At 37.2% G+C, this 24,989-nt stretch overlaps 1 protein-coding gene across 8 annotated transcripts in view; it reads left to right on the top strand.

The window, feature by feature from the left end:
- Positions 1–1,799: 1,799 nt before the first annotated feature.
- The window catches only part of BANK1 (B cell scaffold protein with ankyrin repeats 1), a 328,379-nt gene continuing 305,189 nt past the window's right edge, over positions 1,800–24,989 (top strand). For 2 of the 8 annotated variants that reach the window (XR_005061796.2, XR_005061797.2), the window contains exon 1: positions 1,800–1,928. Coding sequence is in view for 1 of the 8 variants with exons in the window: in XM_037020178.2 (XP_036876073.2) it covers positions 2,206–2,275 (70 nt within the window). In the remaining 7 variants the exon portion in view is untranslated. Of the gene's footprint in view, positions 1,929–1,954; positions 2,276–24,989 lie in introns of those variants that run through there. The other 6 variants (XM_037020174.2, XM_037020173.2, XM_037020171.2 and 3 more) reach the window with 5 other exon arrangements.

The following is a 24,989-nucleotide window of genomic DNA, read 5'->3' as shown; positions in this document are numbered from 1 at the left end:
GATACCTCTTCACAAATGCCAGGCAAAAGTAGGATACATGTAAGACATCTGCGTGTGTGTGTGTCTCTCCACACGGTTTTCTTTCTTTGTGAAAATAATGTCTACATATCTGCAGCTAATAGTGCCAACATAATGAATCATGAGTGCAATTTATCCCTCTTTTTAAGGATATATATGTTTCATTTCTATGGAACTGTTGTTCTGTGTGAAAGTGCATAGGAAAGCAAAAGCAGTTTTTCGGTTTGTTTATGGATATACCCTTGCCTACGATGTCCATGTAATCTTTAACATGACTTTATGTGACCTCAAATTAAAAGGAAGAAGAGGATTGTAATTTACAGGGCAGGCTCTGAAGTCAGATCTAGGATTGAATTCCAGCTGTGTCACTTAAAACTTTTGAAACCCTGATTTCCTCATTTGCAAAATATGGTTAAAGTCACAATGTTTTAAGTACCAAATGACATGAATATTGAGAAGTACTTACATAGTGCTTGGCACACTGAATTCTTAAAACAAGACAGAGTAGCTGTTAACAGCCAACAGTAATGAAACAAAAGATTAAATAAAGGGGCTAAATGTTACCATGTAACTTTACCACGTAACTTTGGAAACAAGAGTTGTGTTCTCATTCAGTACCTGAAACAAAAACAAAGCTTGAAAAATTTTTGAACTTTAGTGGAAGGTTTTTAAAGATTTTGTAGCACAGTCTATTAAATAAAATGGCTTAAAACACCAGCGCATATTTTCAACACATTTTTGCTTTCAACTTTCCATTTACCAAGATAATATTGATGTAAATTGAGGAAGTGAGTATCTAAAAAGTACTTAATTTTCCTGTGTATTGTAAATCTTATACTATGTGTATTAGAGGAGACAGTGTCATAAAATTGTGTAGTTAGCAGAGACTTGAAATTATATTTATATGTATATATAATATATATATATATGCAATGCATCAATTAGGACATTGTGTCCCCAGTGATTGGTTTAAGATGACTTATACTTTCCCAGTAACTGGATTTCTGAAAATATTGACAGAGTTTGTATGTACCCTGCAACCCAAACTCTCTGTCTTTACCTTATTGTACTGAGGTCTCAGTAAACAGGCATTTATAGAAAACAACACATTTGTCAATATAATATTATTTCATAAGTTAGATAAAATCTCTTGCTCCATTATTTCAAATTCAGAAAATCAACTTAAAAATGAGGTGAAGGGAATTATCAGATGGCAGATAAATATATCTATAATAGTTTTGAAATTTGCTGACATTTCACCAAGTCGTCTTCATTATTGTATAAACTGTTAAAATAAGTCCAGTTATGTGAAAAAGGATATTGTTTTGATACTCTAAAACTTCAATATTTATGGTATTCCTAAAAAAGACTTTGTGTGAGATAGTTGCTGTACAAGTCTCCCTTTTAAGTTTCTTTTCTAGAAAGAGGAAGGAGACACTTATACCATGAATTATTACCAAATCTTCAAATTGATCCTAAAATATATTTTCAAATCAAAAGGTAAATTACTAGTTTAGAGGTCCTTGAGAGAGGAAAGGACATTTGTTTTAAAACTCTGGGGAAACAGTATTTCTCAGTCTTTAAAGAAGAAAGGAAACAAAGAGAACTCTTGTTTGGAGGACTTAGATCCCAATTTTTTACTGGGCTCAGTTCTCACACAGAGCAGAGGCAGGAAATAAATTGTATATGGGATTTAAAAATTACTTTACGATTTATCAGTCTAGCTTAGACAGTCTGGGCAAAATGAACTTGTAAAAAAAGAACAGAATTGTTTATCAATATGTACGTATCTTTATTTATACGCCCATGTCTGTTATTCCCTTTTCCCAGCAAGTGCGACTTCAGGTACCCCTGGAAGCCGGGCCATGGCGGAAGGCCTAGAAGGGGAACGAAAAGGGCCCCAGGAACAGGTAACATAGCCCATCCCGGGGAGGAGGCGAGGGGAACAGGACCCGCGCGCGTCGGAGCACCCGGAGCTCCGGACCAGGAGGCCAGAGCAAGCCCCAGCAGTTTCACTTCCTGCGGGCGCCCAGCAGAGCCAGGCCGGGCCGCGTTTCCGGACACCCGGGCCGCGCCGCCTGCGGTGGGAAGCGGGCCGAGGAGCGCGGGGGCCGAGGCTGGAGCCCACAGCGCCTCAGCCCAGGAGAGTCCGGCCTCGGCGGGACCCGGGCGGCCGCCGCCGCCGCAATGCTGCGCGCAGCGCAGGGCGAGGCGGGCGGGAGCCGGGAGCGGCCCCGCTGCGGCCCAACGTCCCCAGGTGGGTTGGGGCAGCCGGAGGGGGGCGGCCGGCGGCGCCCTGGCGCGGGCCTGGGCAGCCCGGCCCCTCTCCGCGCGGCGCCCGGCTGCTCCCCCGCGGGCCGCTCGGAGGGGCAGCGCGGACGCGAAGGAGTGGGGGCGCCTGTGGGTCCCGGGGGCGCGCGGCTGCGGAGCGGCGGCGCTGCCCGGCCGCCGGGACGGGGCTTCTGAAGCACCTTGCAGGGTGGTCTAGAGCTAGGCGCGGCTTTTCAAGTGATGGGTAATCCGTAACTCCTGGAAGCTTGTTAGAGCAAGACGGCCTGTGGGCAGCGTCGTCCGTTCGCGCGCCGGCCTCCCGGAGTCCAGCCGGGGAACTGCGAGCGCGGGCTCTGACCTGCTCCGCAGACAGGTTACTTTGTGTAGAACCTCCTGACTCTACAGATTTTGGTAACTTAAGAGGAAAAATAGTCGATTTGGTTAATTCATAAATGAATTTTCAGATCAAACAGGCTTTTAAGGCAGTTGTATTCAGTTGTTTCTGAAGTATTGCAAATGCGTTTGTGAACTTATAATGATTATAAAGCGTTCAATTTGGGGATTTTAAAAAAGGCTTCACTTGGATATAAAGATTCCTTGGAGGTGTGTGAAGTGAGAAATGCAGTAAGAAAATCTGACTGAAATCTATTAATTTGCTAAACAGAATTTCTCATAGTTTAGTAGCAATGTTTAGGTCATGTAATTTTTGCTTTAGCTCCTCTTGGCTAGTATATTTTTTAATAAATTTTAAAATACTTTTTTCTTAAAATGGGAAATACATTTGTGATAATGGAAAATGACAATCTTAATCTTTATATGCTCATACCTTAATATGTTAACATTTCAAATAACGAACACTGACATTTTGCAAAACTGGCTCTGATGAACTTTTGCTAACAGCCTTTGCTAACATCTGTAAATAAACCAACCATGTCTTTTGACTCTTGAGCAGGTTAGCTCTTCTGTCATTTCAGATAAACAGTTTAGTTACATAGAATGGGGTACAGTTTGTTTAAAAACTTCTAGATTGAGCAGTTTAACCAGAAAATGACTTTGATTTCATTTGATACTCAAATAATGCTTTGAGTTATTTACCGTAGTGAGTAGTGCTATAGAGTGATGTGACCCAACTTGTATCTCATCTGATTATTCCTCTTCCTCCTCTGCATTTGTCCCTGTCTCCTTTGGTCCTTCCCAGTATGGTATTTACCACTTGCTTTATTTACCTCCTTATTTGGTCAGGATAATGAAGTTTTTTCCTTATCAAGAACTATCTTTTGATATAAAACCATGCCCATTCCTAGATACTAGTATTCTTCTAAGAGCATTATTCTCATTAATCCTTTTATTAAATGGAGAGGGCTTCTTTGTGTGGCCTCTCTGCTTTGGGCAAGTCTGCCACAGCATCCTAGGCTTCAGTTTACTGCGGCACATTAGGGGTCATTTAGTCCAACTGCTTCACTTCAGAGAAAACTGAAACTCAAGGAGTGATTTGCCCAACATCCCATCACCAATAATTACTTGAAGATCATCCATTCATCACTTCAACAGTCTTTATTCCCTGACAAGAATACTGTGTAATAATGAGTGTAAAATGATAAACATGATTTCATAGCACTGAAGATAGTGTATTTCTAGAAGTAGGTGTGTGGTGTACGTGTAATGACATCATGGTGTGCTGCCATCAGAGAAATCAGATTGTCCAACTTGTACTTTAATGGGAGCAGGAAGGATATGATAGGCATTTCTGAAACAATGTAAAAATGATACACTGTGGATGAGAATTCCATTTAGACTTTGTTTTCTGATTATGTTTAACCTGATACTGTCTATCAGAAAATAGTCCGAAAGAGAAATTCCTTGGCTTTATTACAAAACTATTGATTTTTAAAATTTAATTTTAACTGCTCTTCTCAATGAGAACTGTTTATTTAGTAAACCACAGATTATTCCCACTCCATATTTTTATACTTTTTATTAATATTATTTGAAGCCTTTCATGAAGAGATCCAAATAAATTATTTGCCTAAAAACTGAAAGGATCTATCCTGTCTCACCATGTGTTAGATGCCTTATACACAACTTGTAAAGAACATAGTTTGTCTAGGTTTTTCTTCTTGTCTTGAAATTCTTGAAGATTTGGAACTTTTTGCTCTGACTGCAACCTTCCAACATAGCCAACAGCCTAGATTTCTCCTTCCAAGAAGATACTCGGGTCCTGCTTTGCTGAGTGGTATTTGCTTGCTTCAGATCAGCTGGAGAAGTTGCGATTAGATTACTTTTGCTGAGATTTTTATGAGAAGTAGTTCTCTTAGGGCATTTTCACTGTAATATGCAATAATTATATAATGTCTCGTTTCTTAGGATTATAACTGTCAGCATCAGTGTATTTGGTGTTAAACTTGGGAGAGCAGAGGGAGCTTTGTTGCCAAATGCATATTGTAGATGTTTATGCCCTATTTGTGATGGCCTCTGGTTATCAGACTGCCTCACATCCTGTATAACTTCATTGCTTTTCTGTTCTCTGATCTTGGATAAATAACTAAATCTGTCATTATTTCAGTTTGTCCATTTAAAAAGAAAAGCAGGGAGAACAATAATATTTATTTGGAAGGGTGGTTTTGAGGATTAAAAGAGAAAATGCATGTGAAATGCTTTTCAGGGTACCATAGCAAATAATAATTGCTTAATACCTGTCAACTATTATTTTAATTCTTAGAGCATTAGTGTCTTATTTACATATAAAGGAATTCTTATTGAGAAACAGCCTTCCATTGAGTTGGTGGAAAACTTAAACTATCAAGCTCCCACACAAAATAAGGGAATATGGTTTCCTATAGAAAGGTACTGCCGTTTTTTTTGGGGAAATAATTGTGGTTAATAGTTCTGAGAGGAGGAAAAAAGGAATCCACAATGAGAAGAACTAAGTATAGTTTAATTAAAAGGCATTAAGTGGAGGTAGTTACAGGAAAGAATAAAATGGGGCTTTTAATAGGACAAAATGAGAGCATTTTTTTCCATATCACAAAGTACCAGTTGTGACCCAATCAAAACTATAGATATATATGTGAAAAAATAAGGATCAAATGGAAAAGTTGTGGGATACTTCATTTAATTATAAAAAGATGGAGAATCTGTTTCACCAAAATTTTTACTGCTCGGTTAAAGAAAAAAATCCAATGTAAAGAAAAGAATATCATTCCTGCCAAATATAAATCACATGTTTTAAGAATTTAAATGGCTGCTTCCTGATCACCTAAATTATAGTTGCTATTTTATTACTTTCTTTATGTATTCATAGAATATCTTTCAGTAATTGTGGAGACAGCTATAAAGTAAGAATTGGAAGGGCCGAAATTCCAGAAGTTATTATTTAAAAATAAATAGTTATGTGGCCTTGTCATTCTTTCCTGCTTTAAATGTAAAGAATGGTATCTGAGTTTTACTGCAGACATTGAAATAGTCCAGGTGGTGAAGATTTCAGATACTCTGTGGAATTATACCCCTTCTGTTTTAATTTTTCACTCAGACAAAAATAATGAGCCCTTTAGACATTAACCATTGGACAGAAATTTCTTTGTTGTTTCCAAGTGTTCCTCATGGAAATACTCCAAAGACCACTTCCCTTTGTAATCACAAAAAGTAATTCATCAATGCCTTGTGGTCTTTTATAAGATTTCCTTTGTATCCAGTTTGTTAACATAAGTTATGTCTTATCCTACTAACTTTGTGTCATATTTTCCTTTCTTTTAAGCTCCTATACCACTTTTCTGTATTAGTAATTTCCATTGTTTCATATTTTACATGTTCTACTTTATAAGGAAGACATACTGGAAAGTACAAGAACAGTCCTGACTTGGAATTCCATTTATTATATGCCTCATTTTTTGGTCACTTTCCTTGCTGAGGACTAAGTCTCTTTCTTTGGTCAGGATCAATATCCTCATCTTTTTTTGTTCCAAATTATACATAGGATCATGCCTAACTTTCAGAAGAGTAACATAGTGTCAAGGCCAGTTGAAATTTGGACCTTCTTTAAATAGCTGCTATTTGAATTCTTCTGATACAGATAGTTATTACCTTGATAAGTAAGAGCATCAGATCAGCATCTACTTTTGATGAAAAGTTATGTTGTTCAGTAAAATTATATAAAAATATTTAATAATTCATTGTACTCTTCTGTTCCTGTCTTGCCTGAGGGTTTCATCCCTGGGCAAGTTCACTCTTGATTCGGTGAAACCAAAAAATGACAATTTAACATTCTTGGGGTGAAAGGGTTTATACACAGCTTTATTCTCCTGGCAAATGGCAGGTCAAGCACTAGAATCCCATCCGCCTCAGAGCAAGTCTGCATGCAGCAAGCCAGTCTCTGCCTCTGGGCCTCTCTGTCCCTGCAGCCATTTCAGTCTCTGTCTTTAGTGCTGCCACCACTCCAGCCTCTACAATCCTGCAACCCTGCAGCCCACAGTACTGGGCAGAGCTCTCTATATAGAGTCAGTAACAATGTATTGCACATATGTGTGTAGTGAGCAAGCCATCCAGAGTCCAGTGAGAATCTTGGCCACAGGAACCTTTTTTATCCACATTTTAGAAAAGTTTTCAGTAGATGAAATGGATAAAGAAGATGTAGTACATATACACAATGGAATATTATTCAGCCATAAGAAGAAAACAAATCCTACCATTTACAACAACATGGATGGAGCTAGAGGGTATTATGCTCAGTGAAATAAGCCAGGTGGAGAAAGACAAGTATCAAATGATTTCAGTCATCTGTGGAGCATAGGAAGAAAGCAAAAACTGAAGGAACAAAACAGCAGCAGACTCACAGAACCCAAGAATGGATTAACAGTTACCAAAGGAAAAGGGACTGGGGAGGGTGGGTGGGAAGGGAGGGATAAGGGGAAAAAGGGGCATTACGATTAGCACACATAATGTAAGCAGGGGGCGGGGGTGGTGGTGAAGGGCACGGGGAAGACAGTATAGCACAAAGAAGACAAGTAGTGATTCTATAACATCTTACTATGCTGATGGACAGTGACTGTAATGGAGTATGTGGTGGGGACTTAATAATGGGGGGAATCTAGTAACCACAGTGTGGCTAATGTAAGTGTATATTAATGATGCCAAAATAAAAAAAAAAAAGAAAAGTTTTGGCAGGCATCTATAGAGAAAATGAAAGTTCCTATGGCTAGGATTCTCACTGGACCCTGGTTAGCTTGCTCACTATACATGCATGGGCAATATGTAGTTACTGACTGTATAGATAGCCCTGCCCAGTGCTCTGGGTGACATGGTGGCACAGCAGAGGCTGGAGTGGTGGCAGCACCGAGGACAGAGGCCCAGAGGACAGCTGTGCGGGCAGAGTGGCCCAGAGGCAGAGACCAGCTTGCTGCATGAAGACTCGCTCTGAGTAAAAGGGATTTTAGTCATTGACCCGCCACCGTGGAAATAAAGTTGGGTATAGTCCTTTCACCCCAAGAACATTCTATTGTCATTTTTTTGGTCACATTGAATCCATAGTGAACTTTCCCAGGGCTGAAACCCATCGGCAATACAAAGTTGTTAAAGTTATAACTTCTAAGTCTTTTTTGGAGTGTGTGTGGAGGGTGGAGAAACACCATCAAAGATGTGAGGAAGAAACATGCTTTATGAAAGAGGTATGATTCTATAAATCATGGCACACTAAGCTGACACACTGTAGAGAATTCCTTGCATTTGTGTGAAAAATCTCTAAGGTTTATCTATTTCCACATTGGTCAATCGCATTTAATTTAGATTTAACAGACTGATATAGTTTAAAAATCTCAAGAGACAAGTGCATTAAAAACGTACTAAGAGTACATTTATTGAACTACTAGGTCCCTATTGGGAAAGTGAGATAAAATTGAGCCAAAAAACTTTGATTTCAATTAATTATATAATTTCGTTAATTCTCTCATCATTTTTCAATAATAGTTTAGAACTTTCTCTACTACAGGTACTTATCAGTAGGTCAGAGACCCTTCTTACATCATGTCCTGTCCATCCATTCCCATGTAAAATGGGTAGAGCCATGTATTGTCCATATTCCCAGAAAGAGTCACTTGGGTGAAGAAAAGGCACTTTGTCAAAGGTAACCAGCCCATTGACTGTTTAATGGGTGATGATGTGAGTTGTCTGGCTTGTACAGATTAGTTGGATTCAACAAAGCTCTTCTTTCCTTTCAAGCAAGAGATCATGAGACTGTTGTGAGTCGAAGGGCAATGTTTGAGGATATACAATAGAGAATGACAGCCAGTTGACTCATGTGCATGATGGATGATTAGAAGGTGAGATGAGAGAATTAAGAACTGAAAGAAACAGTGGTCTTTGTTCCTGGTTTTCCACTGCCAGGCACTTGTTTTTCTGATCTTGTCAGCCCATGAAATGCCTGCGGTATCCTTGCAATTATCTGTTGTTTACAGGAGCTAGTCTGAGTTTCTCCTTTTTGCAAAAAAAAAAAAAATAGTTAGGACTAGAGTACCTTTATTTCTCAAATACTGCCTCTTCTGTTCCTGTAAGCTGATTCTCTTGTACAAAGTTGTTAATTGTTAAAATGATGTCTGTTATGCATCTTCCATTGAAAGTTAAACAATCTGAGAATTAGTTTTTTTTCCTTTTGTGCAATAACAGGATGCCCTGTAAGTAAGTCTAGTGTTTCTTCAGATAAGAATATTTGGAGTTTTCTAGCTTTATTACTACAATTTGAAGAAAGTCCATGCAGTTATTTTTGTCTCCAAACTTGAAGTCTCTAGAGTTGGTGAAGGAATAATTCATTCAAAGATTATTGTTATAAGAGTTAAGCACAATTAAGAAGTTGAAGTTTTGAATTATATAGTTATAAAATTACATTAATTATAGAATTATAGCAACAGTGTTTTAAAATGTTTTGTTAATAGAATGTTTTTACTTCTCTGAAAAATTTATAGCATACCACTTCTGACAAATGTTTAACATGTATTTAGATTTAGACATACAGAATGAGACAATGCTTAGGCATTTATCTTAGTAGAAGAGGAAGAGGAGGTGTAAAAGTAACAATCTCCTAGCTGTTTTCTCAATCCCCTCACATATGAAGAAAAAATAGTATCACCAATAAGCAGTTATGAAAACTTTATACACAGAATCAGTGGCATAATGTCATCTGAAACAATGTAATCAGTATTGTACTTCAGATTGGTCCCTGACCAATAAATTATTTAGTAATAGAATACTAACTATAATAGTCTCATAAAGATATGGATATGTTAATAGTGAGATTAATCATCACCATGGAAAACAAGATCAGAATTCAGTGTACTCTTGCTAAACTGGAAAGATAGGCACAGATTAATGAAGTCCAGGTGTGCTCAATTAAGTATAATGATGTAGGTGAAGGAATGAGACTCCATTTGACAAAAATTTTTCAAGATTTGACAAGTTACACTCACAGTGTTACATTGCACAAGGGGGGAGAGTTGCAGAAGCTGGAAAAGTAATCTGAAAGGAAATTACATAAATCTATGTAAAAAGACTCCTGTGTATAATGAGTAGCAATTAAAGAGTTTTAAAACAGGTGTGAAATGATTAGATTTTTTCAGAAGTTCACATATGCTGCTATTATTACAACGAATTGAAAGAGGACAACAATGGAATTGTTAGGAGTTTACAAACCAGTGAAATAAGGGGAGAAGTAGACAGATTTATTGAGAACTATTACTTAACATACCTTTTGTGATTTGCAGGCATACCCATTGAATTGCACTTCACTTTTTTGTACTTTGCAGATACTATATTTTTTACATAATGAAGGTGTTGGGGCAACTGTGACGAGCAAGTCTGTCAGCACCATTTTTCCAGTATCATCTACTCACTTTGTGTCTTTGTGTCACATTTTAATATTTCTAAATATTTCATTCTTGCAATATTTCAAACTTTTTCATTTTATTATATTTGTTGTGGTGATCTGTGATCTTTTGTGTTGCTATTGTAATCATTTTTGGTTGCCATAAACTGCATCAACGTAAGAAGACAACTTAATCAATAAATGTATGTATTCTCATTGCTCCATAGACTGGCCATTAGTCCAGCTGTCTCTCTCCCTCTCAGGCCTCTCTGTTTCCTGAGACACAACAATTTGGAAATTAGCCGATTAATAACCCTACAGCAGCCTTTAAGTGTGAAGTGAAAGGAAGAGTCCCATGTCTCTCACTTTAAATCAAAAGCTAGAAATGATTAAGCTTAGGGAAGAAGGCATGCCGAATGCTGAGAGAGGCCCAAAGCTAGGCTTCTTGCACCAAACAGTTAGCCAAGTTGTGAATGCAAAAGAAAAGTTCTGAAGGAAATTAAAAGTGCCACTCCACTGAATATGAATGATAAGAAAGGGAAATAGCCTTCTTGCGGAGATGGAGAAAGTTTTAGTGGTCTGGAAAGAAGATCAAACCAGTCACAATGTTCCCTGAAGCCAAAGCCTAATCCAGAGCGAGGCCCTAACTCTCTTCAGTACTTTGAAGACCAAGAAAGGAGGAAGCTGCAGAAGAAAAATTTGAAGCTAGTGGAGATTGACTCAGGAGGTTCAAGGAAAGAAGCCATCTCCTTCACATAAAAGTACAAGGGGAAGGAGCCGGTACTGATGTAGAAGCTGCAGCAAGTTATTCAAAAGTAGATAAGATCATAGATGAAGGTAGCTACACTGAACAACAGATTTTCAGTGTCAACAAAGCAGCTTCTGTTAATAGGAAGATGTCATATAGGACTTTCACAGCTGGAGGGAAGTCAGTGTCTGGCTTCAAAACTTGAGAGGACAGGCTGACTCCCTTTTTGAGGTCTAATGCAGCTGGTGACTTGAAGTTGAAGCCAGTGCTCATTGACCATTCCAAGAGTCCAAGGCTCTTGAGAATTATGTTGAATCTACTCTGCCTGTGTTCTGTAAATGGAACAACAAAACCTGGATGACAGTACATCTGTTTACAACATGGTTTGTTGAATATCTTAAGCCTCCTGTTGAGACCTATTGCTTAGAAGAAGATTCCTTTCCAATTATTACTGCTTGTTAACAACATGCCTGGTTACCCAGGAGCTCTGAATGGACATGTACAATGAGATTAATGTTGTGTTTTCATGGCTTCTGACACAACATCCATTCTGCAGGTCACAGATCAAGGAGGCATTCTGACTTTCAAGTCTTATTATTTAATAAATATACTTCATAAGGCAATAGCTGCAATGGATAGTGATTCTTCTGATGGACCTGGGCACAGCAAACTGAAAACTTTCTGGAAAGGATTCAGCATGCTAAATGCCATTGACAACATTTGTGATTCATGGGAAGAGGTCAAAATATCAACAAGAACAGGAGTCTGGAAGAAGCTGATTCTGACCAATGACTTGGAGGGTTTCAAGGCTTCAGTGGAGGAAGTCACTGCAGATGTGATGGAAACAGCAAGAGAACTAGAATTAGAAATGGAACTGGACAATGTGACCCATTCCCGCATCTCATGATAAAACTTGAATGGTTGAAGAGTTGCTGCTTATGGACAAGCATAAGAAGGTGGTTCATTGAGATGGAGTCTACTCCGGGTGAAGATACTATGAGGATTGTTGAGATAAAGTAATGGCAGAGTTTGAGAAGATTGACTCCAATTTTGAAAAAAGTTCTACTTTGAGTAAAATTCTATCAAAAGCATCACATGGTACTGAGAAATCACTTGTGAAAGGAAGATTCTGTCAGTGTATTATCTTAGTTCCTATTGTGTTATTTTAAGAAATTGCCACAGCTATCCCAACCTTCAGCAGCCACACCTTGAAGCACCCCCCCAACACCGAGGCCCTCCACCACAAAAAGTTGTGAGTCACTGAAAGCTCAGATGACAATTAGCATTTTTTAGGAATAAAGTATATTTTAATTAAGGTATATGCACTCTGCTTTTTTTAGACTAATGCTATTGCATGCTTAATAGACTACAGTTCAGTGTAAACATAACTTTTGTATGCACTAGGAAACCAAAATGCTCATTTGACTCACTTTATTGCAGTATTTGCTGTATTGCAGTAGTCTGGACCTGGACCTGCAATGCCTGCAAGGTATGCCTACCATAGATATGGAGCCTGATGGGGAAAGAGATGTCAGTAATGACTCTTAGGCTTTTGGCATGGGGAACTGGGAGGGTAATGAAGTTGTCATGTACTCCACTGGAAAAGATTGAAGGAGCAGGAGGAAATGGTGAGGACATGAGAGAACATCCACCTTGAAATTTCAGGTATGTTATATTTGAGGTACCTGAGATTATTCAGGCAGTGATGTGAAGCAAGCAATTTGATACTGTGTTCTGAAGCTCAGAAAGGCAATTCAGGCTAGAGATACAAAATTAGGAAAAATATGGTATTTAAAAATCAGGCTAGATATACAAAATTAGGAAAAATATGGTATTTTATGTCAGTAAATATAACATAGAAAAGAATTTAAAGTAGAAAGAAAAGGTGACCCAGGATAAAGACCAGTGGAAAACAAACATTGAAGTGTTGGTGGAGAAGGCGGAGTTGCTTGGTGTAACTGAGGAAAGGCTAAAAAGAAAAGAAGGAAAACGAAAGAGTATAATGGCAAAATTCAAAAATAAAATGTTTTGGGAACGCAACAGTGGAGTTGGCATCAAATTCTTTGAATAGGTCAGGTCGATAGAGGACTGAAATTTAGCTAACGTGTGTGGCATCATGAAATTTACAGTTGACCTTAGAGGAGATGCGTAGCTTTTGTAGAAGGAATGAGAGTCACATTGGAATGCGTTGAAGCATAAAGGTAGAGGAGGATGTGGATGCTGAACGGAAAGCTTTCGACAGCATGGCTGCCAGACTGCAGAAACAGCAGCAGCTGGAGGAGATGTGACATCATGGAAAGGATTTTTCTCTCTTTTTCTTTTAAGATCAGTGATACTATTAGCAGTTCATTGTACTCAAAAGCTGATGGCATACACCAAAGGAGATTTTTCTCCTATAAAGATTTCCATAGACAAGTTCTATAAATTTCATTAGGAACACATTTTAATGTGCAGATTTTCTCATGTGTTTAAGGATTCTGTCTCGTTTCCCCCTTCCCTTTTTCCTTTCTTCCATGTTCTGGAGTGCCTTCTCCTCTCCTTCCTTTCTTCCCCCTCCACCCACTCCTCTCTTGAGTTTCACTGTCAGTGGAGAATAACTTATATTTCTTTTTATGAAAACTTTGGTTCAGTGCCAAACCATTCTTTAGCTTTATTTTCAGTTGATCATCCCTTCCTTTTCCTCCAAATTGGTATCCATGCATCATTACTGAAATCATATCTTTGCATCTGCTTCAAGTCCATCCATCTCTTATTCTGTCACACTCGGTAAAACTCCAAAGAAAAGTAAGTCTATCACTATATTCTTCCTGTCTGAATCCAAGAAACTGATGTAGCTAAATAAAAATACATTCAAGGGGATTGGTAACATTATAAATTTTGACAGTTTTTGTTATGTATTTGTTGTCTCATATAAGATTTTTGATAATAAATGACAGTGAGTTCAACATTATATTCCCTGACAAGGGTGTAGAATTCAGATTCTTCAATGATATCAGGTTAGTGAAATCTTACATGCTTTCTATCTGCTGATGGGCAAGAAAACAAACAAACCCCACTAACCTTTGCTGGGCCAGCAGCATAACAGTATATCCACTAGACATGTGGCTCTTGAGCACTTGAAATACACCTGCTTCAAATTGAGATGTGCTGTAAATCCAAAATGGACTCTAGCTTTCAAAGATTTAGCACAAAAAATAGAATATGAAGTCTCTCAGTAATTTTAGATTGATTACATGTTGAAAAATATTTTGAATTTATTGGATTAAATAAAAAATTGTAATTTCACCTGTTTTTATTTATTGAATGGTGGCTGCTAAAAATATTAAAATTACATATGTGGTTTGCATTTATGATTTACATTGTATTTTCTGTTGGATAGCACTACAAGAAAAAAATTCCAATAAAGTCTATAGAGATTTGATTTCTCCCTCATGAAATATTGTTGAATAAATATTACTAGATAACTGTCATAAAAATACTAATGTAATTTGTAATTCTTCCATTCATACCCTCCACAGGAGTTATTTTCACGGTGATATCTCACCATCATTTCAATGTTAAATGAAATTTAATTGACATTTTTCATATCATTTACCATATTTCTGCTGTGTCTTTTGTTCTAATTTGCAAGATCACTTTACATAATGAAGATTTAAACTTTCTCTTATGCATTACAAATATTTTTCTTAATTTATCATTTCTAAAATGATTTTGATTGTAGTATTTGTTGCCATTGATCATACTTTAATGCTCATGAATAGGTATCTTTAATACTTAATTTTGCTTTCATAGCTTTTGTTTCCTGTCTTGGTTGAAGCAGTTTAACTGACCCCTACATACCAGTATAATTTTCTACATTTTTTTGAAATTATAATTTTTACAGTTGAAAATACTGTGCCCGGAATGTATTTCTGGTATCCAACTTAAGGTTTTAAAAACAAGGGCGGGAAGTTGAGAACTCAGCCTTTATTAAATGAACCATACTCCTCCCAGTAAATGGAAATGTATGAGTTTGCCATACAGTAAAGTTTTATATTATCCTGTAATTGCATTGTGAATTCTCTATTCCATTCTACTAATATATTTGTTTATTCCCAAGTTTATATCTGCTAAGGAATGTTCTTTCAAGAAATCTTTTCCATAATTTTCTTGGCTATCACTAGGTATTTATTCATCCATTTTTGACTTGCATTTAAAGATTTTTTTTTTTAATCTACTGGAAACAACCTCTATGCTGAAACACCAAGAAGTTTTCCTAAGTGGCCTCTGGGACAGTTTTCCTAACGTGCCAGGGGGATTTGCTATTTTATCACACTCAGGAAGCTGGAGAATCAGGAGGGCATGGAACCAGTTGTTGGCACCTGGAACACTGGTGTCATGACCCCAAAAATTCCTGGCTTTGGAGACATCTATTCACTGGATCTGCACCAACAAAAATAGATTCGTTTCATTCTGTTGGAGTATATTATATCTATATACTAATGCGGAGAATCAACTTTAAGTGCTACTGAATCTTCCATTGGATTACTTTCGGTAGAAAATTCTATAATAGATGTATAAAAGGTCTTAGGTTTCAGAAGAAATATATAGTAACTTGGTTAGTTTAAATCAAATGACAAAGTTGGAAACTTTCCATTCACTCATGTTCCAACCACATGAAAATTGAACTCTCCTGATGTGGTTCTGTGCACAAATATAATAAGATACTTCTTTCTATATTTAAAATGTCTTCCCATGTAACATTTTATCACCAAATTTGTTACTTGAATCATTGAGACCTCTGCATTGGAATTATGGGAAGGAAAAATATCTAACTTCTTTTATTTATATTAAATTGTATAAGATGTTAAAATGAAAAAACACATAATGCCTTTTGAAAAAAGTTTGCGTTAGACATTTTGATTTGCATATAGAATTGCAGTTTAAAATACATCAAGATTTTTATTTGTATTGCAAACCAGTCAAACTAATCTCCTAATCTCTCACCTGTTTTCCTACACATTTTTGCAATTTAATATTGATAAATATTTTAAAGGATAACTAAAGCTCTAAGTTCTGTTTGCATTTGTGGGTTATCTATACCAATATCCATATCTGTCCATATAGACTCAGATATAGGATCTGTCACTTACTTGTGTCACTTTGAGCCAGAGTACTTAATTACTTATCTAAAATCCAGTGTAACTTGGTTATGGGTAACTTACCTACTTTAAGTATAATTAAATGCAATTCATGTGTAAAGTAGCTGGAATATTACTTTTAGCATGAGATCATATTCAGTTTTCAATTCTATGAGAAGGAATGTGTTCACATGGCTCATTCTCTGCACTGCTGGTATCACACACATGAGAATTTCAGAATTGAGAGCCTCATATAAGTTTCCTTCAGCTCTCCTGCTTTATTTTTCTCATCAGTATGTTAAACACTATAATATCTCAAACATATGCTTTTCTGGGTATTTGCTACAAATTGAACTTGATGAAACCTGTGATCTGCTATCAAAACAAATTATATGGGTCTCTAAGTGAAATTGTTGTCTTCAGGAAGAATAGTTAATGGGTAAAGAAACTTTTTCCCATTTTGAGAATTTAATTATATTTAAACATATTGTTTAAAAGTAAAAATGTGGTTGATTTTCATTTTTTTCTTTTCTTTTTATTTATTTATTTATTTATTTATTTTTCAGAGGGCATCTCTCATATTTATTGATCAAATGGTTGTTAACAACAATAAAATTCTTTATAGGGGACTCAATGCACAATCATTAATCAACCCCAAGCCTAATTCTCAACAGTCTCCAATCTTCTGAAGCACAACGAACAAGTACTTACATGGTGAACAAATTCTTACATAGTGAATAAGTTCTTACATGGTGAACAGTGCAAGGGCAGTCATCACAGAAACTTTCGGTTTTGATCATGCATTATGAACTATAAACAATCAGGTCAAATATGAATATTCGTTTGATTTTTATACTTGATTTATATGTGAATCCCACATTTCTCCCTTATTATTGTTATTATTGTTATTATTATTTTTAATAAAATGCTGAAGTGGTAGGTAGATGCAAGATAAAAGTAGAAAACATAGTTTAGTGCTGTAAGAGGGCAAATGTAGATGATCAGATGTGTGCCTATAGACTAAGTATTAATCCAAGCTAGACAAGGGCAACAAAGCATCCACGGATGCAGAAGATTTCTCTCAAAACAGAGGGGGTGAGGTTCTAAGCCTCACCTCTGTTGGTCCCCAATTTCTCACCTGATGGCCCCCCTGCGACTGTGCCTGTCTTAGGTTGTTCCTTCCTTGAGGAATCTTACCCATCTCTGGCTAACCAGTCATCTTCCGGGGCCATACAGGGAAATGTAAAGTTGGTAAATGAGAGAGAAGCAATATTATTTGAAAAGGTTAGCTTTTTACTTCTTTGCAGATTTATGCCCTGTGGCTTTTATGCCCAACATTTGTCTTGAGGTAACTTTACCACTTGGAAGAATTATAATACTTGGTAATTTCATTATGAGGCACGAATTCTACTAAAGGGTTGTAATTAGGAAGGAAGAAGAAAAGCTATAGAAGTAGCAGATGGAAGAAAACATGGGAAGATTGATTATTTCTTTGACATATCTTCTTGTAGAGTAACATAAGCATGTACAGGTTTTAAACTACTAATTAAATTGCGCACACACATTAACATAATAGGAATACAGCTGCATAACAAAAGCAGACCTACAATTACCAGCCATCTCCAGTGAAACCAAGAAAACCAGTTAGGCACCCTAGGCATTTGTGAAAACTTATCAACGATATGATGGATATTGTCTAACTGAATTTGAATAGTTTGAGAAAAATCAGACAAATTAAAACAACACATTCCTGGGAACTGCTCACATCCCATAAGTTCTTTTAACAGTAGATAGTCTGTAGTTGCAAGATTTTGGAGCGCTGCAACTTGTACTTCTCCTAATTCTTGGTTGAGTTCCGATAGTATAGATCCAGTCAAATTTGTTGTTTTACTGTATGCACAGGCCAGCTTAGATATCTCCTTCTTCATTCCAATGGCAAGTCCAGGAACTGGTGGGATGAATGCACTACAACTGCAACAGCACCAGGATCTTTGTTGAAGTTTTTTGATGTTCATCTTCTGGAATGACTCTTCCAGAGAATGTTGATGTTGGAAGTTCTTCTTCGTATCGTATCTTAATTCGTTTTCTGGGTAGCCAAATTAGGCTTTGATCCTCTGTTAGTCCATCCTTGGGTTCTGTGTTTCTGCTGCTGTTTTGCTCCTTCAGTTTTTCCTTTGTTCTTATACTCCACAGATGAGTGAAATCATTTGGTATTTCTCTTTCTCCCCTTGGCTTATTTCACTGAGCATAATACCCTCTAGTTCCATCCATGTTGTTGCAAATGGTAGGATTTGTTTTCTTCTTATGGCTGAGTAATATTCCATTGTGTATATACACCACATCTTCTTTATCCTTTCATCTACTGATGGACACTTAGGTTGCTTCCAATTCTTGGCTATTGTAAATAGTGCTGCGATAAACATAGGGGTGCATCTGTCTTTTTCAAACTTGAGTGCTGCGTTCTTAGGGTAAATTCCTAGGAGTGGTATTCCTGGGTCAAATGGTAAGTATATTTTGAGCATTTTGAGGAACCTCCATACTGCTTTCCACAATGGTTGAACTAATTTACATTCCCACCAGCAGTGTAGGAGGGTTCCCCTTTCTCCACAACCTCGTCAACATTTGTTGTTGTTTGTCTTTTGGATGGTAGCCATCCTTACTGGTGTGAGGCGATACCTCATTCTGGTTTGAATTTGCATTTCTCTGATAATTAGCAATGTGGAGCATGTGTTCATGTGTCTGTTGGCCATCTTTATTTCTTTTTTGGAGAACTGTCTGTTCAGTTCCTCTGCCTACTTTTTAATTGGATTATTTGTTTTTCGTTTGTTGAGGTGTGTGAGCTCTTTATATATTTTAGATGTCAAGCCTTTATCAGATCTGTCATTTACAATTATATTCTCCCATACTGTAGGGTACCTTTTTGTTTTATTGATGGTGTCTTTTGCTGTACAGAAGCTTTTCAGCTTAATATAGTCCCACTTGTTCATTTTTGCTTTTGTTTTCCTTGCCCGGGGAGATATGTTCAAGAAGAGGTCACTCATGTTTATGTCTAAGAGGTTTTTGCCTATGTTTTCTTCTAAGAGTTTTATGGTTTCATGACTTACATTCAGGTCTTTGATTCATTTTGAATTTACTTTTGTGTATGGGGTTAGACAATGGACCAGTTTCATTCTCCTACATGTAACTGTCCAGTTTTGCCAGCACCATCTGTTGAAGAGGCTGTCGTTTCACCATTGTATGTCCATGGCTCCTTTATGAAATATTAATTGACCATATATGTTTGGGTTAATGTCTGGAGTCTCTAATCTGTTCCACTGGTCTGTGGCTCTGTTCTTGTGCCAGTACCAAATTGTCTTGATTACTATGGCTTTGTAGTAGAGCTTGAAGTTGGGGAGTGAGATCCCCCCACACTTTATTCTTCTTTCTCAGGATTGCTTTGGCTATTCAGGGTCTTTGGTGTTTCCATATGAATTTTTGAATTATTTGTTCCAGTTCGTTGAAGAATGTTGCTGGTAATTTGATAGGGATTGCATCAAATCTGTATATTGCTTTGGGCAGGATGGCCATTTTGATGATATTAATTCTTCCTAGCCACGAGCATGGGATGAGTTTCCATTTGTTAGTGTCCCCTTTAATTTCTGTTAAGAGTGACTTGTAGTTTTCAGGGTATAGGTCTTTCACTTCTTTGGTTAGGTTTATTCCTAGGTATTTTATTCTTTTTGATGCAATTGTGAATGGAATTGTTTTCTTGATTTCTCTTTCTTTTGGTTGATTATTAGTATATAGGAAAGCCACAGATTTCTGTGTGTTAATTTTGTATCCTGCAACTTTGCTGTATTCCAATATCAGTTCTAGTAGTTTTGGAGTGGAGTCTTTAGGATTTTTTATGTACAATATCATGTCATCTGCAAATAGTGACAGTTTAACTTCTTCTTTACCAATCTGGATTCCTTGTATTTCTTTGTTTTGTCTGATTGCCATGGCTAGGACCTCCAGTACTGTGTTAAATAACACTGGGGAGAGTGGGCATCTCTGTCTAGTTCCTGATCTCAGAGGAAAAGCTTTCAGCTTCTCGCTGTTCAGTATGATGTTATCTGTGGATTTATCGTATATGGCCTTTATTATGTTGAGGTACTTGCCCTCTATACCCATTTTGCTGAGAGTTTTCATCATGAATGGATGTTGAATTTTGTCAAATGCTTTTTCAGCATGGAGATGATCATGTGGTTTTTGTCCTTCTTTTCATTGATGTGATGGATGATGTTGATGGATTTTCGAATGTTGTACCATCATCCTTGCATCCCTGGGATGAATCCCACTTGGTCATGGTATATGATCCTTTTGATATATTTTTGAATTCGGTTTGCTAATATTTTGTTGAGTATTTTTGCATGTACATTCATCAGGGATATTGGTCTGTAATTTTCTTTTTTGGTGGGGTCTTTGCCTGGTTTTGGAATTAGGGTGATGTTGGCTTCATAGAATGAGTTTGGGAGTATTCCCTCCTCTTCTGTTTTTTGGAAAACTTTAAGGAGAATGGGTATTATGTCTTCTCTGTGTGTCTGTTAAAATTCTGAGGTAAATCTGTCTGGCCCGGGGGTTTTGTTCTTTGGTAGTTTTTTGATTACCGCTTCAATTTCTTTGCTCGTAATTGGTTTGTTTAACTTTTGTGTTTTTTCCTTGACCAGTCTTAGAAGGTTGTATTTTTCTAGGAAGTTGTCCATTTCTTCTAGGTTTTCCAGCTTGTTGGCATATAGGTTTTCATAGTAGTCTTTAATAATTCTTTGTATTTCTGTGGAGTCTGTCATGATTTTTCCATTCTCATTTCTGATTCTGTTGATTTGTGTTGATTCTCTTTTTCTCTTAATAGGTTTGGCTAGAGGCTTATCTATTTTGTTTATTTTCTCAAAGAACCAGCTCTTGGTTTCATTGATTTTTGCTATTGTTTTATTCTTCTCAATTTTGTTTATTTCTTCTCTGATCTTTATTATGTCCCTCCTTCTGCTGACTTTAGGCCCCATTTGTTCTTCTTTTTCCAACTTCGATAATTGTGACGTTAGACTATTCATTTGGGATTGTTCTTCCTTCTTCAAGTATGCCTGGATCACTCTATACTTTCCTCTTAAGACTGCTTTCACTGCGTCCCACAGAAGTTGGGGCTTTGTATTGTTGTTGTCATTTATTTCCATATATTCCTTGATCTCTATTTTAATTTGTTCATTGATCCATTGATTATTTAGGAGTATGTTGTTAAGCCTCCATGTGTTTGTAAGCCTTTTTGTTTTCTTTGTAGAATTTATTTCTACTTTTATACTTTTGTGGTCTGAAAAATTTGTTGGTAGGATTTCAATCTTTTGGAATTTACTGAGGCTCTTTTTGTGGGCTAGTATGTGGTCTATTCTGGAGAATGTTCCATGTGCACTTGAGAAGAATGTATATCCTGTTGCTTTTGGATGTAGAGTTCTATAGATGTCTATTAGGTCCATCTGTTCTACTGTGTTGTTCAGTGCTTCCATGTTCTTACTTATTTTCTGCCTGGTGGATATATCCTTTGGGGTGAGTGGTTTGTTGAAGTCTCCTAAAATGAAAGCATTGCAGTCTATTTCCCCCTTTAGTTCTGTTAGTATTTGTTTCACATATGCCTGTGCTCCTGTGTTGGGTGCATATATATTTAGAATGGTTCTATCCTCTTTTTGGACTGAGCCCTTTATCATTATGTAGTGTCCTTCTTTATCTCTTGTTACTTACTTTGTTTTGAAGTGTATTTTGTCTGATACTAGTACTGCAACCCCTGCTTTCTTCTCACTGTTGTTTGCCTGAAATATGTTTTTCCATCCCTTGAATTTTGGTCTGTGCATGTCTTTGGGTTTGAGGTGAGTTTCTTGTAAGCAGCATATAGATGGGTCTTGCTTTTTTATCCATTCTATGTCTTTTGATTGGTGCATTAAGTCCATTTATATTTAGGGTGACCATTGAAAGATATGTATTTATTGCCATTGCAGGCTTTTAATTCGTGGTTACCAAAGGTTCAAGGTTAACCTCTTAATATCTTACTGCCTAACTTAGCTCGCTTTTTGAGCTGTTATATACACTATCTGGAGATTCTTTTCTTCTCTTCTTTCTTATTTCTCCTCCTCCATTCTTCATATGTTGGGTGTTTTGTTATGTGCTCTTTTTAGGAGTGCTCCCATCTAGAGCAGTCCCTGTTAGATGCCCTGTAGAGGTGGTTTGTGGGAGGCAAATTCCCTCAGCTTTTGCTTGTCTGAGAATTGTTTAATCCCTCCATCGTATTTAAATGATAATCGTGCTGGATGCAGTATCCTTGGTTCAAGGCCCTTCTGTTTCATTGCATTAAATATATCATGCCATTCTCTTCTGGCCTGTAAGTTTTCTGTCAAGAAGTCTGATTATAGACTTCCAAAAAGCACTCACCAAAACTAAACAAGAAAAAAAAAACCGCTCGCTTTTCTTTGTTCTCCGGCATGACCCGCTCACCAGTCTTACTGCCCTGTTTCCCTAGTATCCAGAACCCCACGCCTGCACTGTGTTTGTGCTCTGGTGTGGATGGCTGGGGCTGGGTGTTCAGCAGTCCTGGGCTCTCTCTCCTTCCCTGCTCTGACTCCTCTCCTCCCACCGGGAGCTGGAGGGAGGGGTGCTCGGGTCCCACTGGGCTGGGGCTTGTATTTTACCCCCTTTGCTTGGCACTGGGTTCTCGCAGGTGTGGATGTGGTCTGGATGTTGTCCTGTGTCCTGTGGTCTCTATTCTAGGAAGAGTTGTCTTTGTTATATTTTCATAAATATATGTGGTTTTGGGAGGAGATTTCCGCTGCTCTACTCATGCCGCCATCTTGGCTCCACCTCTAATTTTCATTTCTTTGTTCTAAAGGAAACTTAGTCCACAACTCTGTCATATATTATCCTTCCCAGCCCCATAAAAAATAATATACACCCAAACTGGGTCATAGTGAAGTTGACTCAAGGTCTCTTTAACTTTTATCATGAAAGCATTTCTTCACTGTATCATCAAATGGTAAAAATAATAGTTGATACTGTATAGGTAAAGCTTTAGTGATATATTTAGAACTGTTTAAATTATGTCTGAGCAATTATTTCCTATAGGATATAAATCTATACAGTATAATTAAATGTACTTCATGTGTAAAATAGCTGGAACATTCATATTAAGTGTTTACCAAATGGCAAATATTACTTAAATATCCCTTGAAGGTCTATACCTAGATCTTTGAGGGACTGCAGAATAATACAAAGGAATCCCTAAGCAAATTTGTAGTTCTGAATAGCCTATGGGTAATTAGAAGAAAGCACTTGTAATTACAGAAAGATAGAGACAGCTTTTCTATTTCTTTTTTGAGAGCTAGTGTGCTGAAATTTCAGCAATTACACACTTCATCTCTACTTTTCTTTAGGAAAATACAGAATATTCATTAAGAATTATGTTCATCTGTTGTATTGTATTACTTTATGACCCAATAGAATAATTTTCTGATCTGTTGCATGTAAAAATCTAGGCTTATTTTTCTCACTCGATGAGTTTGAAGCCTAGCTGCATCACTTAGTAGTTAGTGGTATGACCTTAGGTAACTGGGGAAGACCTCTCATACAGCATGGTGAAAAGATGGAAGAACATTTAGTAACACATACTTGCAGCGTAGTAGGTGCTCTGTGATTGACAGTTATCTTGGATGTTGCTAGGTGAGTGGGGGAGTGGCCATGGGGAACATCATACTCCTCTTACCTGAGGGCCATTACCTGGAAAACCAAAGTTCATGCTTTCAGGCATTTATTCCTGTGGTATTATGCTGCTAAACTACTGTGTAGCATGTATGTTTCTTGGAAAAAGTGTTCTATTTTAAAATAAGTTTTGAACATGCATGTTAGGACATTCCAGTGGTCTGAAAAATTCTGCAGCTAACAATGCATCTTCAGTTTTTTCTAATCCATTGTTTCACAATTATATTTAACCATGAAATACATTGTCCCCTCAACACTGGTACAGAAATAAGTTATTTTCATAAAGTTTTCATCCCTGTTAAATGACAAATAGTTCTTCAGAAGATGGTTCTTCCAGACAGATTGGTGGCACTGCTTTTAGCAATGTTTTCCTCAATGCTATGGCCACACTTTGAATGAGTGAGAGGGAGGGGAGGTTATAATAGGAATAGAAACTGAAGAGACCTTAGAATAGGGAAAATGATGTTGATAAGCTGAGTAGGGCACACACAATTTGCCTGTGTTTTCAATTTCCTTATAATTAACTCCAGCTATTCAGGTGAGAGCTTTGACTGAGGGATGTAAGAAAGAAAATGGGCAGAAAATTGGAAGGTTACAGAAAGTAAAGTATGTGAATGAAATAAAACTAGGAAAGTGCACAGGGAATTCTAAACATAAGAATATGCTGTAGTGTGTGTGTTATGAACTTAATATCTAAATAGTATGTGTGCATCTCAACTGAGCAAATGGTTTCGCAGATATTTTCACATCTCAGACTATGTAAACCTGCCACTATGTCAGTAATCATCCAAGTGGCCTCACACTGCTTCAATATTGGGATTTCATTCATCAGAACATTCCAAGATTAAGAGTAATTTGACTGCATGGCTATAAACAGATTATTCCCATGTTAGAAATGTTGGTAAATAAAACACGTTTGACATAAATTTATGGCTATTAAGAGTCATCCAAATAAATTATTGCTGAAGATTGCTGAAGTATTTTTCTACCTAAAACAGTAGAACTGATATAAATGCAAATTATATAAGAAGAGAATTTATTTCTTTGAGATTGACTAAAGTAACAGGTCATGGAAACAACATTAATATGACAATGATTTTAATTAACTCAAACAAATCAGATGTTCTTTAAAGGAAGGGGTAACCTCTGTTCCAGCACATTAGAGCAGTTAAGTATATTTATAAAAAAGGATAAGGTTGTAGCCATTTCTGAAAACACTATTCTGGGGCATTCT

Source organism: Manis javanica, chromosome 5 (genome assembly GCF_040802235.1).
Source record: "Manis javanica isolate MJ-LG chromosome 5, MJ_LKY, whole genome shotgun sequence".
Classification (NCBI taxonomy): domain Eukaryota; kingdom Metazoa; phylum Chordata; class Mammalia; order Pholidota; family Manidae; genus Manis; species Manis javanica.
The sequence above is the reverse complement of the archived record's forward strand: the minus strand, read 5'-3'. Positions and strand labels throughout refer to the sequence as shown.